We start from the raw sequence: 15,524 nt of genomic DNA, 5'->3' as shown, positions 1-15,524 counted from the left end.
TTCAATGGTTGAAGTGTGTATTTTTCGCTAGACTGGGATTCGTTTTTATGTGCGATGACGAAATCAAAATTGAAAAATGCGAACCTCACCGTGGTTCCATGACCGCATTTCAGCGATGTGATTGTCAGACTACGGTACTGTGAAAGATTTGATGTTACTTCGTTTTGGCTTTCGTGTCCACTGCCCATATATTTGAGCAAAGCTCTCGTGATTTTATTGCGCAAAACAATCAGTCCCACTTGCCTAATTTTCTCTTTAATTGGAGAGCCAATCATCTGCCTTATTACGTGTGCCGTACGATTATAAACAAAATGTTTTTCCTTGTGACGTCTCGGAAATGAAGCAAGGACACTGAAGGCTTTTGGTTTTAGCAGCGTCAACAATTTATGCGAAAATCGAAGCGTGGCAAACGCAAGGTAACTTTAACGTGAAGTTGCACAGAGGAGTTATTCACAGTCATGCTCAGTGAGTAGGTTTGAAGACTAGTTCATAGTATTTTATAATATACAAAGCTTAATGAAAGCAATGTAATTCAATTGGCAAAATGAAGTTGATTACTGGGTATATTAGTTGAATAATCAATGTGAGCATCTGCTAATACATTCGTTCGCTATATATAGATTCTCTCAAATGGCTATCTAGTTTTTTGTGACGATTATTTATAGCTCTTGCGAGTACTTTTATGAAAGCAGGATGGAAGAAACAAAACGTGAGATAAATTGTATTCTCAATCGCAACATGATTATTCTTGAAGATATTTGGAAACGTCTTGGAATACCAGAAAATAAAGTAAGAGTTGCATAATGGTAGTTTTAGAGGACAACTGTTATGATCTCATGAGTCAATAGGTGACTGAATTTCAATGTTCAATCAGATTTAAGATGATATCACACGTCAAATATTGTCATTTTCAACGTGATAACTTTAGCATATAGCAAGTTTGATTTTACCAAAGATGAACAATGGAGATTAATTAAAAAGACTGATAAAGATTGAAATGAAGTTATAAACATTATCATCACATTAATTTTTCAGGTACAAGATCGGCGGTGTGATTGTGTGAATCACTTACGCTTTCTTGTGGAAAACATGGTCAAAGAAGAATCAGCAACGGAAAAACGAATTTCCGACAATATTCGTGCAAACGAACAAATATCAGAAATCTTACAAGAAAAATTGGGAACACTCAGCGAGCAAGAAGAAATATTAATCAAACAAGCGCCTTCTGAAGCAATGAGTGAAACTATTTTGGTTAAGGTCAAATTATCTGCCTTTGTTTGTGTAAATATGGGTCTTTAGTGAATATGCAAATTTTACAAAAAGTAAAAATTCACTCATTTTCAATAATTTAAATGTAAATTAAGTTCCCTAAAATAACTAAACAAGTGAAATTACTCTACCGTACTTGCAGGTACATACGCTGGCTTGCAAACACCTTCAATTTCAAGCACTCATTCGGTTTAAAATTTAGGCGGGTCCCCTGAACATTTTAGCTATGAGTGGGAATCGATATTGTAAAACTCAGTAGGGCCAAATCGATTGGCAACTCTATATCGTGTTTATATATAACGCAAACGATTACATGTATATCCTGTAACGTAATGCTTGAGTATGTGTTGTAATTTCAAAGAGTTTATTCTTCAATATTATATTATGTTTATTAAGGTCTTTATAGTTCATATAAAACCAGTAGTGTGGTATTCCATCCCGATTTTTTTTTAGAATAAGCGACTGGAAGACACAATCAAAGTATTAGAAAAACTCAAAGTGAAAAGAATTCAAAAAACAACTAAGCTCATCGACGAATGCCGGAATTTATCGCGTGAAGTATCCTCTATTCCACACGAGCTTACCTTTGTGAAATTTGGAGACAGGATACCAACAATTCTTGAGATTGACAACTTGTTAAATTCATCCAATGATCTCAAAAAAGAAAAGGACAAACGGTGAGTATTTCAAGTAACTTAGCTTTTGTTTTCAAACATGTATCCGCAAACCACAAATGAAACCACAAAAGAGATTCTGGGATTTCAGAGTTCATATATTCTTATTATAACGCAACCGACTCTTTCCAAAATCAAGTTCGTGCTGATTAATTGGTTAATATGTCGGAAAAATATTGTGAAACAACAATTCTATACGGAACGTTCGGAGGTCTTTTACGGAACACTGAATGAAAATCAGATTTTACACCCAAAAAGGGAAATTCACTGGCGCAAATGCACCTAAATTATTTTTTGGTATTATTTTATAAAAAAAATTTCCGATTGTAAATAACCGATGTGCAAAATATAATGAATCATATTTTGCTTCGTTCTTCAGTCTGCAAGAATTCGGAGAAACTCGACCACGCGTTGCCAAGTGGATGACAGAGCTCGGAATATCGCCTGATGACACATTTGAAATCAATTTGTTAGTGGAACCGGATGATGCATTTATTGTCACAAACGAGAACATGGATCGTTTGAGACAACTTGAGAAAAATACCAAAAACTCCAGGGATGAACGAGAGAAAGAAATATTAGATATAAAGTTGAAAGTAACTCAAATGTGGGATCTTATGGAAATATCGGTTGAAGAGAGAGTCAAAATTGAAAATGAGGCTAACGGTTTAAAACAAAAAAACTTGGCAATTTTATACGCCGAACTAGATAAGCTAAAAGAACTGCGCCGTAATTCTCTTCAAAACTTGACAGAAAAAACTTTAAATGAGCTACATAATATAAGACGACAAGCTCGCTTATTGGCTCCCGATTTAGAAATTTTTGTAAACCAGCCAGTTTCTGAAGAATCCCTTGACTTGATAACAAATACATTGGAAGAAACTAAAATTCTACTCCAAAGTAGGCAACCTATTTTAGAAAAAGTCTATTCTTGGAGAGACACGGTTAATGAGTTGAAAGCATTCGCGATCAAAGCGAAAGACCCTTCTCGTCTCAGAAATCGAGGAGGCAATCTTCTCAATGAAGAGAAAAAACGGAAACTTTTGGAAAAATCATTGCCTAAAATAACAGCAGCTATGATGAAAGACATTGCCATGTGGGAAGAGAATAATGGCGAGTTTCTTATTGATGGAATAACTGTTGATGACTTTAGAAAAGGAGTAAGGGAAGAAAAAGAAAATGAACAGACGCAAGAGCAACAGAAAAAGAAACGAAAACTGGAAACCGAAATGAAGTAAGCTTAGAATTTAGACTTTACTCCAAATTTCAAAAAATATGGCCGGTTTTTTATTTATTAATAGCCCAAAGGAAATGCAGTTGTTCGCATGGTTGATACCCTAGGCCAGGGGTTCTCAAACTTTTGGTGTTGCGGAGCCCCTGAAAAGGTTGACTATTATTCGCGGAGCCCCAAACGAAATGTTAAAATTGTAGCTTTCCGATAAATATTCCTGAGTAAGTTAAAAGTACTTAACTTGATTTAAATGCTAAACCTTTTTTTAATGGGGTTAATGCAAGTCTTAAATAAATCAAAATTTCAAAGATAAATTATATATACTCTTACTAAAGCTGTAAATTTGACACTTGACAAACATATTAATAAACTAGGGGTCGAATCTTTTCCCTTCTGACATTTTCGGAAGACTTAAAAGGCCGCTAATAACGTGCGCGATTGCATTTTGTTACAATCACCGATAGTTTTCGTCAGCATGGCATGTTTTTAAACATCTTTACGCCGGTGTTTATTCTCTCTAAATCAAAACTTTTCTTCGGCATATACATGTATTGTTCCACAATGACGACGATAATTGCTTTTTTGTTCTCGTGGGGAATTATGAATTCAATGTGAAAAACATGTTACCATATAGTCATCGGCGACGAAATGCTAAAAATAATAATTAATAATAAAGAGGTAAATCCGCAACCCAAATTTCTTAATTGAAAAACGGCATTCTAAAATATTTATTCATCGTATATAGTAACTGCGAAATCGAAACACAGTCAATTGTGTGCGCGATTTACCTTTTTTTATTTTGAAACTACCGACGGAGCCGCATGCATTAAAATAAAGTCCAATCGTATTTTGCCCAGATCTTGTGATTTTTTAGACGACGATATCTTGCTTAATAATAATCTCGAGTGCAAAAGAACAAATCAAGTTTGACAAATTCCAAGATCGCAAAAATACGACTCCAATTTATTTATAGTTGGCAGTTTATCACGTATTTTATGAATTTTTAGAATAGTATTCTTTCATTTTAGTAATCCCAATAGTAATCTCGAATGAAACTTGAGTAACTATGAGTACAATTGAATTATTACGACAAGACACTTTAAATGCTCGCATCGGCCAAACATTGAATATTTTACGCAACAGAAATCTCGTTATCCGTTTTTTATAATCGCAAAGAATGTTGCGCGGAAATTTCCGATTCAAATCTCCACCTCTTGAGAATCCTGGCTGTGCTCCAGCTTATAAATAATATTTTTATTTTTTAATTGCGCCTCTTTGCCATATTTCGAGGCTATATTGTTGTCACATTTTATCAAAGTTGTTATTGCTTCTTTGAACAGTTACAAAACTAGTCATTATTTTGAAAAGTAATCGAATAGCTCGCGGAGCCCCTGGGTTTCTCTCGCGGAGCCCTGGGGCTCCGTACGGAGCACTTTGAGAACCTATGCCCTAGGCCATGGTTGATACCCTAGGCCAGGGGCAACCTTTTTCTTATTCTATATCAGTGATACTTCTGTTGCTGCATTAGCGCTTTGCCCACCCCTGCCCTAGGCTAATTATAAAAATAGCTAACCAATTTGTGGATGCTAATGATTGCAAGAATACGTCCCAACAAAACACTACGCAATACAATACAATACTGTTAGTTCACTCGCACGTCATCTTTCAATATATATAAACGTTCTGCTAGCTGCGAACATGTACTACAAACTTTCTATAATTAGCTTTCAGCATGCCCGATGTTGTTGTTTACCATTGTTGCTCATACATTAGAATTTCAATACTCAAATTTTAAGCCATGTGTCAATGGACGCCAGGCTTTTTAAGCAACATGAGTTTTTTGCTAGCCAACCTGAAGGGCACTCATTACTCAGATGTATTGTCTATTATCAACTCGTCATATTGTCAAGAGTATCGTCATTGCATTGAGCATTGATAGTCATTTTAGTCCATAATACAAGCTAGTTACAAGATTGAAGTAAGAAAAATCAGGCTGCTATTTTAATGAATATGTTAATCGGTACGTCTTTTTTTTTGCAAGTTTGTTCATTTATGACCAAAAAGCCCAAAACTATATATTTCTTCCCAAAAGGAATTTTTAAATCGTCCGTATAACTAGATTAGCATAATATTGAACTTTCTTAAAATCATTGCTATAATTTCAAAATTTATCTATCATCAGGTACGGCAGCTCGAATCATCATAGGGCGAAGAAGTCAAGAACTGATATTAAAATAATTTTGAGCAAAGATGATGACGACACTGCTACGTCATCGCAAAACGGTTCCACATTGGGAGAGGTCAAACTTACAGCCTGGGGTTCGATGAGATATTCTCCTAATAAACCTCCAGTTGCACCAAAAACAACTACGTCTAAGGATTCTAAAGTTAAGAAGATGACAAAGGTCGGAGTCGCAATAAAACAATATACGTCAAAAGTACTGAAAACGAACATAAGTAGGTATCCATATGTACAAATTTATATTGCAGCTCAGGGGACATTTTGTAAAACCACATTTTATTGTGTCAAGTCGAGGCATAGGCAAATGAAGTAGAAATTGTGTTCTGTGCATAAATATACGTAAATGTTGTTTTTCATATTATTTTGAAATCTGTATGCTTAATAAATTCATATTTATTTGAAATATACAGGTTGCAGAAAAAGTTCTGCTACCACCGACAATCTGCTGGAACCGTCAACAAGTGGAACATTTGCAAATCGAAAAATGCGTAGACGATCAAAATCGCTTAGCTGCATGGTACAGGATAACGCAACACAACATTCTAAGTTATCTGCTTATAAACCAGGCAAGCATTTACCTCATTTAAACTAATAATAAATATAAATTCATAATAGAAATGTAATAGGACACTGGCAAAAAATGTGCAATTTAGTAATGCTTCAATCGAGATCTCCCGCACGAATAGAATTCTATTTAATTAAAATACTTGTTCTTATTGTACGACAATGGTTCCCGACTTAACGGTCTTGTTTCTTTCCGAGGCTATGTTTCGTTTTGCGATGAATTTGAAACCATGATCATATTTTTTTTGCCAAAATTTTTAAACCCCTTTCAACCATACAGGTAGCCGTTTACCTTTGCCGTCAGCAACGAATCCATCAAAAATGTTCACGCCAAAGAGACGCCACGAAAGCACTCGAATTGCCACTGGTGGATTCGTAAGAACTTTTTTTTGCTTTGTTTCATTGAAAATGGATGGTTCATTATGAACTAAGATATCTTTTATTGACTTCCAGATATTTGAATTAAATCTGGAGTGCCCTTATACTGACCCAAACCAAGTGATGTAAAATCACATATACTGTACATACTAGAAATAGTTATTACAAATGTAAATTAAATACATTTCGCTTTCAGCAGATAAGCAGCCGTGCAGAGCAAAGTACACTATCAATGTTGAGTGAAACAATCGAAAGTAGACCATCATGTATGGACCAGAGTGTCAGTGCCAGATTTTCAACAGTGAGTCAGCATGATTTTGATCGTGAATTGTTGGGTGACAGACCGAGAAATGCGAGGAGTAGTATAATACCAAGCAGAAAAGTTAGATAAAATGATGCCTACCTCTTGGTGTGATCAAAATGACATTTTTTGTTAATTCTTCAACATTCAGCTAAATGGTAATCTACCCATCATTATAACTGTTTCTATATCCCCAACTCCAAACATAATGTGATGCTGTATGTTTGTAACGTTGGTACCTTTGTTTGTCCTACTCCTTGCTGTGATCCAATTGATTTTTTTTTCAATAATTCTTCAACATTTAGCTAAATGATAATCTAACCATCGTTATGGACGTTTTCCTATATCTGCCAACTCCATCTATATCTGTAACTTCAAACAAGATGTGATACTGTATGTTTGTAATGTAAGTACATTCGTTTGTCCTACTCCTTGTTCCTGTTGTGATCAAAATGGCCTTTTTTTGATAATTCATCAACATTAAGCTAAATGATAATCTACCCATTATTATAAACGTTTACCTATCTCTGCAACAATATGTGTTGCTGTATGTGTGTAATGTTAGTACATTTGTTTGTAAATATTGTTTTATAAACATTCGCTCACCCAATCATGTTGCACTGTTTCGCATGGATGCCTTTATTTCATAGGTTTTGATAGCACACACGTGGCCATATTTAATTGAAGTTTCAGCATTCATTCCAAATGGCTTAAACGCTTATATCTACGTATTTTCGACCTCTTGTAAGACGATCCTTTGTTACTAAACGCTTTGTTTTCTCATCTTGGGCGTAAATATCTTCTAGTCAACTAGAAGTCAACTGACTTTTCAACTTTTCATTAAACTTGAGTGTTTTCATTTGCTTGCTTACCGAGTAATATATTTTTCGGCATGTAAAATACAACATTAATGAAAAAATTGATGTCTTGAAAGTTGGTAAAAAAGACGAAACGACGATAAGTGTGACCAAAGTCATTTTGCTTTATTCGTGATCACGAGGTTCAGTTCCCATTCAATCATATCTCGTATGTGAATTCGATGCCAGTGTCGCCTAGTTGTTCTTTTATCAGCTTATCCATTAGTTCAGATTGCGCCACTGTGAACTGGTTTTTCCACCCACCGATCTCTCCTGGATGAAAAGTACACATTTACGCACCTCCAGCAGTGTTGGTTGTGGGAAATTAATTGCAAAGTATCGTTAGCGTTAGACAGTCAACGAGTATTGCCACATGAGTTGCGAACAAAGCTTATAGAAACGGGAGCCCTCAGCTTATGGTGACACTATTGTTTGTCATCATGAATCGCAAAAATATAACGCGGCAGTTCGCCAGTATCAAATGCGTATCAAATACTAACAGCTGGAAAAAATAAAAAGCCAAATTTCATTTGACTAGTCTCAACTTTGTCTTTCGTAAAAACTGGGATTCAAGTGCAACCGTCGGTAATATTTGTTGGATTAACTCGTCTTAAATAAAATATTTAGGAATTTGGTAACCATGTATTGAACAACACATTTTCATACGTTGATAGGGTTAAAAAATTCTTCCACGCGAAAACGCACCGTCATAATCATACCTTTCCGTACATTAATCTTCAAAAATCCTGTTTTCTCAACATCTGCTTGTTCCTTCATCGATTTGATAGAACATACTTCAGCAACATTAGCGACATCATTGTCGCCAATATCTACGTCTAAGAACTTAGCGATTCGACGAATCTCACTTTGAAAATTCTGGAATTAGTTTCAGATATTAATTCAAATAAAACACACACAAATACACTCATTACTTATCGATCTTAAGATTGGTAAGTATGTTGATAGGTATTTGTCTGTTTGTTTGTTTGTTTGTCTGTTAGATACACGCGATATCTCACGAAAGCGAGGTTGAATCTGCTCCAAATTGCATGTGCATTCGTCATAGTTCGGAACAGGAGCCTATCGATTTTGGATGGATTATGTCGCATAATTAGCGAGTTATTAATTAATTAGTGATTGGACACACGGTGTCACTATGGAGTAAGACCACTGTTTTGGGGGATCCCTTAACCTCCGATCGATAAGTCTTCGGTTTCCAACCAAATTCTAGTTTATCATTTAAAACATATTTAAAACTGCAGACATATTTTAACAGGTGAGAAGTCACCATCCTTGCAAAAAGTTATATTGAACATATATATATTTATCTTTTTGCTTCGTTGTGGTTACATGCTAATTTATGCTGCAATTGGGCCTCTCGTTTTCTTTAGCAAATAGTGAGCTATTTTCAGCGGTATTCAATAAAAAGTTGTGTGACAAAATTTCACGCAAGTAATACAGTTTGTTCAAAATATAGTCGAGTTGCCCAATTCCGAGAGACTACTTTTTTTTAGCCTATTTGCGGAAATGAGGAACATCATTGGAAATGGTCGACACCGCAAGAAATATATATATAGTCATTGGTTATAGTCACTGATAATTTATTATATTAGCAATTAAAAAAGTATCGCCATCCAATCGAATAAATATTGGAAATCCATGCCAAGTACGGTAAAGCGAACGTTATCGTTATGTACAAACTAAATTCATCTTTGATTTAAATCGCTAGTTAACTAAAACCAACTTCTCATCTCTCTTGACAAAGCAGACACAGACATTATATGACATAAGTCTCGTCTGCAAATTTGCACATTTTATCAGGGTGAAATTTACCATAACAGTGTCATAACTTCCAGATAAAGTTTCTGATGAATCATTGGAATACAATACGATAGCAAAATTTTAATCCTCCAATTCTGGTCGAATAAAAAGTATTGAAGTTAGAAAAGAGAAAATCATGATATATATTTGTAGCCACAGTTTAGCAAAAATAACTACATGAAAGATAGTTAGGCCTAGAAACTGACGACAAAAACCAGAGTTTTTTTGCTCGAATTTCATATTCAACATTTTATGGTGATATTTGAGGGTAATGTTGGAAATTTTTTGATCACGGGATTCATAAAAAAAATAAAGCCCAAATTATTTGGGCGACAGCAAAATGTTGCCCAAATATTTTCGACGCCCAAATACAGCGAAAATAACCCCGTGTTGCCGACCAAAACGATAAAATAGATAAATACATATATATATATATATATATGGTTTATTCGCATGTGTGTATGTTATTGAAAATGAAGTGTACATATGGTCCGCTTTGCTAAATTTTTGTTGTTAATATTTTTGAGAAGATTTTTGTTGTCGAGAAATAAAATCGCTAGTCTTGCAAATAATGTATCAATGAATTTTAAAATTTCAGTACTCAAAGATGACTGGAGAGTCCAGTGTTCCCTCTAAGGTGTGCGCGTGTGCGCGCGCACACAGCTTTCAGAGGCTGCTCACACGCATACTTTACTGCGCACAGACGTATTTCGATGTAATGTAAAAATGTGCTCGGTTGGCAGGTTGAGAAAGTTTGTTGTTGGCCCACCCATTACCCGGTTAGAACGACAAAATTTCTTCATTGGTTTTTGCACAAATATTAGTCATTTCCAAAAAAGTGCGCACACACCGAAATTTCTGCGCACACATACTACAAAAAATTAGAGGGAACATTGCTGGAGACGCTATCACAGTTATTGGACACGAAATGTAAACATATGGATAGTTTTGTTATTATTAAGTTGTTGTTCATTTTGATAGTATTTCTTTTCTTCTCTGTATGAAAAGAAATCGCTCTTCTCATTAACTACTGAACCAATTGCTTCAAAATTTGCAGTAGTTGATATTGTATTTTTTTCTTTATTACTTTTATTTATTTCAAAAAGTTCTGTGGCCACTGTGGGCGTCATAAAAATTAAAAATGTTCGCCCTGTGGCAGTCTTGCGTTCGCGTTAGTCAAGCGAAGTAGTGATGACTGCGGTATCGGTAGTCTACTGTGGCATATTGAACTTTATACTACTTCGTTTTGGCCTTCGTGTCCATATATTTGAGCATCGCTCTCTTGTTTGTTAAAAAAAAAATTCGAGTTCTATGAGAGTTGGTATTTCACTTAAATTGTTGCTGTTTTATTATAATTTATTGCAACACTATATTTCGCCGGGCTTGTATACCCCCGCCACGCCTGTCCATCGATCTATTTGGTGCTTAGTGCTTATTAAGCACAGACCTTACCGTACCGGCACATGACCGGGCGGACATTTAAATATTTTGCCAAAAAATATTTACCGTTTTCATATCTTCGTACACAACCACGAGAAAGTTTTCATCATTTTTATATTTCATCCATTCCTTGATGTGGTCTGGATACCACTGACCTTCTTTATTGCATTGTGGATGTTGTCCTGAAAAGAATATCTCAAATGTAAATCTATCATTATTTCAATTTTTGTATAATACACGATATAAAAACACGTTGAGTTCAGAATCTAGTGCCTTGCACAGACAATTGCTACTCGTTTATCATGTACACGCATAGTTTAAGCATACGTTACAACGTAAGCGATATGTTGGGGCTCGCAATTAATTCCCGCAGAGTTTACTCAATAAAAAGTATTTCTATTGAAACTCTGATCCGGGCTTTTTTTGCAAACAGGCCCTAAAATGAATATAAATGAAAAATACTTTTGTTTATTTCAAGCAGAATTGTTATACAGTACATTTAATTATACCATTTACGTAATTATGGAAAAATTTATTCCACTCTTCTCCCATTTGCTTCTTAGTTTCATCAGGCAGTGGTATTTTCTTGGAGAAATGAAACCAGGAAACAGCTTGATCTTTGGGATTGCGCATGACGTATATCATCTACGAAAGTAACAGTAACATAATAGTAAAATTACTGCGAAGCCGGTATAAATTCAGGGTTGATATTGCAATATTTTTTAATTCTGTATAATTTCGAAATCAAGTTTAGCGAATGGCCCTTCGGGGTAGTATATATTGTACTACTTGTATATTGTGCCACTTCAAATGATTTTATAAATGGTTTTAAAGTATCATTAACTTGCGTGTGTTTGATTCTCGTCTTTGTGGATGCTGTTCGAACCACAAACACTTTCGCTAAGGCTAAATTTTGATACAGAAGAAGTAATTTATGATTCAGAATGCGTTTCAGTATGCGTTAGTTGTAATTTTGTTGGTGGTGCATATTTACGCAATAAAAATACGCGATAAAGATAAAATAAAAATATCGATTGCGTTAACATACCTTACTGTTTGATCTTCTCATTTTCTCATAATTGAAAAGTTCCACTGGTAAATGAGTCGCAAACACTTTTGTCGAATGCGGTAGTTTGTCAAACACATCGAATTTTCCCGCTAAATTTGGTGGTTTAAATATTTTTATATCATTTATACTATCATCATCATCATACTATACGTAATTATGTATACACACGTGCAAAAATTGCTTTCCAAACCTGATTTAACCTGATATTTCTTTGTGAGAGGTGTTATTGAATTTTCACAAAATGTAAATTGGGCTTCAATGTATATTCCAGTTAAAAGACGACCATACGACACGGATGTATTATCAATATTAGTCAAGTATAAATATGTATTCGGATCACTATAATTTTATTGAATTTACTTGTTTGGACTATTTAGACCCGATTCATTAAGTCGAATTGGGTTATTTTTTTTACCGACTATCAGAATGGCAATGGCCTTCCAGATTAAATGAATTCATACTTACCAAGATTTACTTGATTAGAGTATTTGAAATGAAGCACTTTGCCATTAATTAACTGGACTAGAAAAAAACGGAATTGTGACTGAGTAGAGTTGGGACTCAATTTATATCAGCGATATAATATGCAATTAGTTGGTCTTGACCAAAGACTCTAACGATGAATGGCTGTGGACTTGACGTTTGGTACTTATATTTATGTATGTATGTATATTATGTATATACGGAAACAAATTTACTTACGGAAACTCATTTCTAACAGAAACATTGGCATCGGAACAGCACAATACATATCTAGAAGTTTCTTATCTTTGCCGTACAATATTTGTTTTACAGTTTCCATACACCATGCCGTACCTATCACGCAACCATTTTGAAAATTAATTAAATGTTAACTAATGATTTCGTTTCAGTACAAATAATAGCCAAAGTGTAGCAAAAATTGAAGAAGTCTAGTATTTAGTAAAAAAAAACAATATTATACTGGAATATCTTATTTTTTAATTCCATTCTTTATACTTTTATTTTATACATTATTTTGTCTTGGATAAGAAAAACGAACCTGCATTTCGGGCATGAAACTGAAAATCAATGCTAATGGTATTCATCCCTCGTGCGGCCACAGTTTTTGATAAATGAAACAATATTCACCTGTTTTTGGAAAGCTTGAGACAAAAACTGAATTTTCAGGGATGTTCCATTCATCGTGGGCATACTTAGTGGCTTCAAAACCAAATCCAGGCATGAATTGATAGCCTTTATAATCTTCTGGGCCGTTAGTCGCTATTGATAACTTTTTCATATGTTCCGTTAAATGCAGTTGTATTGAGTTAAGATCCAGATTATTTTGCATGTTTAAATGTTATTTGATTTATATTGTAAAGAAACTACAAAATAATACGAACGTTCAGAAATATTAATATTGATTTATTGACTATATAAAACATTTAAAGGTAGGTACAAAGCTTCAAGAAGACAATTTTGAAAATGAGCTAACATTTTTATGTATATTTACAAAGAGCATTATATCGATTTTCACGAGACTTACAAATGCGCAATATTCTATAATTTATTCTATGGCATAGATTCCATGCCATTATCTTCGTCAGCCAGCCAAGAGTAAGACCTCATAATATATACTAATAATCAATATTCTAAAACATATTTTTTAATATTTTTAACTCCAAAAACTATGTTTGCTGCTCTTTATCTAACAATTACTCCCAAATTCCTGATTTCTATACATCGTGTTCGAGTAAAACATTAACCACATTCACCAACCAAACATTCGATAGCGGAATGATTTTGATGTAACAACATTGCCAAGGTCATGTTGCCCAACCATGTTCTCTTATATGCTGTCCATATTAGATTGTGTATAAATCAACAAATATTTTCCCTTTTTCATTCAACAATTCCACGGAAATGACAGTAATCCATTTTTTACACTAATTATTGAGAAAAATGAAATTTACAATTCGCCATGTCTCTAAAACGACTCATCGAATATAAATCGATTATAAAATTGGTATAGAACTAATCGATACATTTTAGTACGGCGGCAAGCACCCAAGTATCACTTCGGAATTACGATAACACCCTTTCACTAATTTATTATTTATTGGATGAATAATAAACTCAAGATATAAATAGAATCTTAACTAAGAAATTAAGATAAAGTTTATTTAAAGTTTTGGTACCTCATGTTTCAGCCTACCGACAATTATCTGAGCTGTTGGCCTGTGTTCTATTTCTTTGATTAAGTCATCGCCGCAATTTTCTCTGTTTATCTCTAACAATTTCCTACTAACATGAACAGAGAAGGGCAATACATACACACGCCCGTATAGGTACAATGGAGTAGTGTTTCACCCAAAAAACGAGACAATCTTTTAAACGGCTACCTAAGAGTTATCATTTACAACACACTTGTGTTACAACTTTGGTACCTAATGGTATAAACTTGCCTCTAAAACTCCGACTTGCCTAAATTTAAAGTCAAACTTTATAAGTCGATAAAAGTTACTTATGCGCGACGTTATATTAACAAACGGTCCACATAAAATGCTAGAAGCTTCGTCACGCATCTGAATGCAGAATTCACCCCAATTGAACTGCTACAACGCGGTTGTGGTTTAGTCTAAACAAGCTATTTGCGATGATAGACCGATACTCTGTGACAGAATGTATGAACCGTTGTTAGTAAATACACTGATCAGGTAAAACTAAGCCATATTTCCTAAAAAAGTCTCCCTACATATTGGATGCATTTCTACATACATGAACTTGTTCTGTATTACTGCAAACATCATTTATTCCTAACCGCATTCGAGAAAAAAAGTGTGTAAATAAGAGTGTATATCTGCTTAGATCCAAATTGACAACTGACATATTATGTTTGTGGTGCTTGTCACTCTTACCCTTACGTCTTACGCACGTAATAAAATGGGAGCATAAAGGTGGTTATATTCCGTTCAATCAATTGGTTCGAAAAACGTAATACTCATCAGAAATGTAGCAGATTCAACTACGCTCGAATTGCGCTTGTCTTGCATTCTAAATCTGATACCATCGTGATACATATTGCATATCTATTGATTATTAATCCAATGTTTGTTATGTGCGATTCAGCAATTAGATGGAACCTGTTTAGGTACATGGTTATTTGCCTACGGCAGGGATCGGCAACCTTTTGTCGCTTGCCTGCCAAAATTGAGGATTGCAAGTCTTGCCGGGCCACATATATTTTTAGAATGTTAAAAATCGAACGGATGGCCAATGAATCACAAATTTTTTTCAACAGATCAAAAGTTGAAATTTCAGATTTCAAACAGCGTGCGAAGACTGTGAACTCAGTCGTCTAACCGAAAAAAAAAAAAAATTACAAATGGCATAAGGCGACATAAGGCGGCACACTGGATGGGCATCACCAATCCGAGTTCTCAGCTTGTTCTTTGTAATGTTCATTTTCAAAAATAATTGTACGTACGCCTATGTACTTCCAAACATCGATGTGAATTTTTTCGCATGACTTGTCAAATTTGGATAGAGATTTCCTTCATGAATACTTTTTATAAAAATCAAGCAGTGATACATCTCTCGAATATAGATATTATTTCCGCATTGCATCTCAAGATGCTCCATTTGAATATTTTCTGCAACCGTATTCATGTTGGCAATAGACGGAGTATTAAACATCCTAAATTCATTTTCAAGAGG

At 34.6% G+C, this 15,524-nt stretch overlaps 2 protein-coding genes across 6 annotated transcripts; one reads left to right on the top strand and one right to left on the bottom strand.

The window, feature by feature from the left end:
* Positions 1-325: 325 nt before the first annotated feature.
* On the top strand, positions 326-7,561 carry LOC120348495 (protein regulator of cytokinesis 1-like). Of its 2 annotated transcripts, XM_039418630.2 has the most exons (9): positions 326-465; positions 666-789; positions 1,036-1,257; positions 1,723-1,946; positions 2,323-3,177; positions 5,357-5,631; positions 5,827-5,982; positions 6,261-6,355; positions 6,555-7,561. In XM_039418630.2, exons 2-9 carry the CDS (start codon positions 694-696, stop codon positions 6,747-6,749), a joined length of 2,118 nt encoding a protein of 705 aa, XP_039274564.2. In that variant the 5' UTR covers positions 326-465; positions 666-693; the 3' UTR covers positions 6,750-7,561. The 2 variants fall into 2 exon arrangements, with proteins under 2 accessions (XP_039274564.2, XP_039274568.2); XM_039418634.2 differs by lacking the exon at positions 326-465 and having other exon boundaries at positions 620-789; positions 6,558-7,559.
* Positions 7,562-7,601: 40 nt separating this feature from the next.
* Positions 7,602-13,188, bottom strand: LOC120348522 (sulfotransferase 1B1-like). Of its 4 annotated transcripts, none has more exons than XM_078111607.1 (7): positions 12,957-13,188; positions 12,549-12,662; positions 11,826-11,935; positions 11,287-11,422; positions 10,844-10,959; positions 8,222-8,392; positions 7,602-7,789 (listed from the first exon to the last, which is right to left on the bottom strand). In XM_078111607.1, exons 1-7 carry the CDS (start codon positions 13,156-13,158, stop codon positions 7,739-7,741), a joined length of 900 nt encoding a protein of 299 aa, XP_077967733.1. In that variant the 5' UTR covers positions 13,159-13,188; the 3' UTR covers positions 7,602-7,738. The 4 variants fall into 4 exon arrangements, with proteins under 4 accessions (XP_077967733.1, XP_039274600.2, XP_077967736.1 ...); XM_039418666.2 differs by having other exon boundaries at positions 8,236-8,392; XM_078111610.1 differs by having other exon boundaries at positions 8,246-8,392.
* Between the last annotated feature and the right edge of the window lie 2,336 nt (positions 13,189-15,524).

This window comes from Styela clava, chromosome 1 (genome assembly GCF_964204865.1).
Source record: "Styela clava chromosome 1, kaStyClav1.hap1.2, whole genome shotgun sequence".
Classification (NCBI taxonomy): Eukaryota; Metazoa; Chordata; class Ascidiacea; order Stolidobranchia; family Styelidae; genus Styela; species Styela clava.
The sequence above is the reverse complement of the archived record's forward strand: the minus strand, read 5'-3'. Positions and strand labels throughout refer to the sequence as shown.

Bases quoted from the DNA above. Each gene is read 5' to 3' on its own strand.
- LOC120348495 (XM_039418630.2), top strand. From the start codon at position 694: ATGGAAGAAACAAAACGTGAGATAAATTGTATTCTCAATCGCAACATG. The intron at 1,947-2,322 runs GTGAGTATTTCA...TTCGTTCTTCAG, and splicing joins AAAAAAGAAAAGGACAAACG to TCTGCAAGAATTCGGAGAAA. The intron at 3,178-5,356 runs GTAAGCTTAGAA...ATCTATCATCAG, and splicing joins AAACTGGAAACCGAAATGAA to GTACGGCAGCTCGAATCATC.
- LOC120348522 (XM_039418666.2), bottom strand. From the start codon at position 13,158: ATGCAAAATAATCTGGATCTTAACTCAATACAACTGCATTTAACGGAA. The intron at 12,663-12,956 runs GTGAATATTGTT...GTTGCGTGATAG, and splicing joins CTCAAGCTTTCCAAAAACAG to GTACGGCATGGTGTATGGAA. The intron at 10,960-11,286 runs GTATAATTAAAT...TATTCTTTTCAG, and splicing joins TTTCCATAATTACGTAAATG to GACAACATCCACAATGCAAT.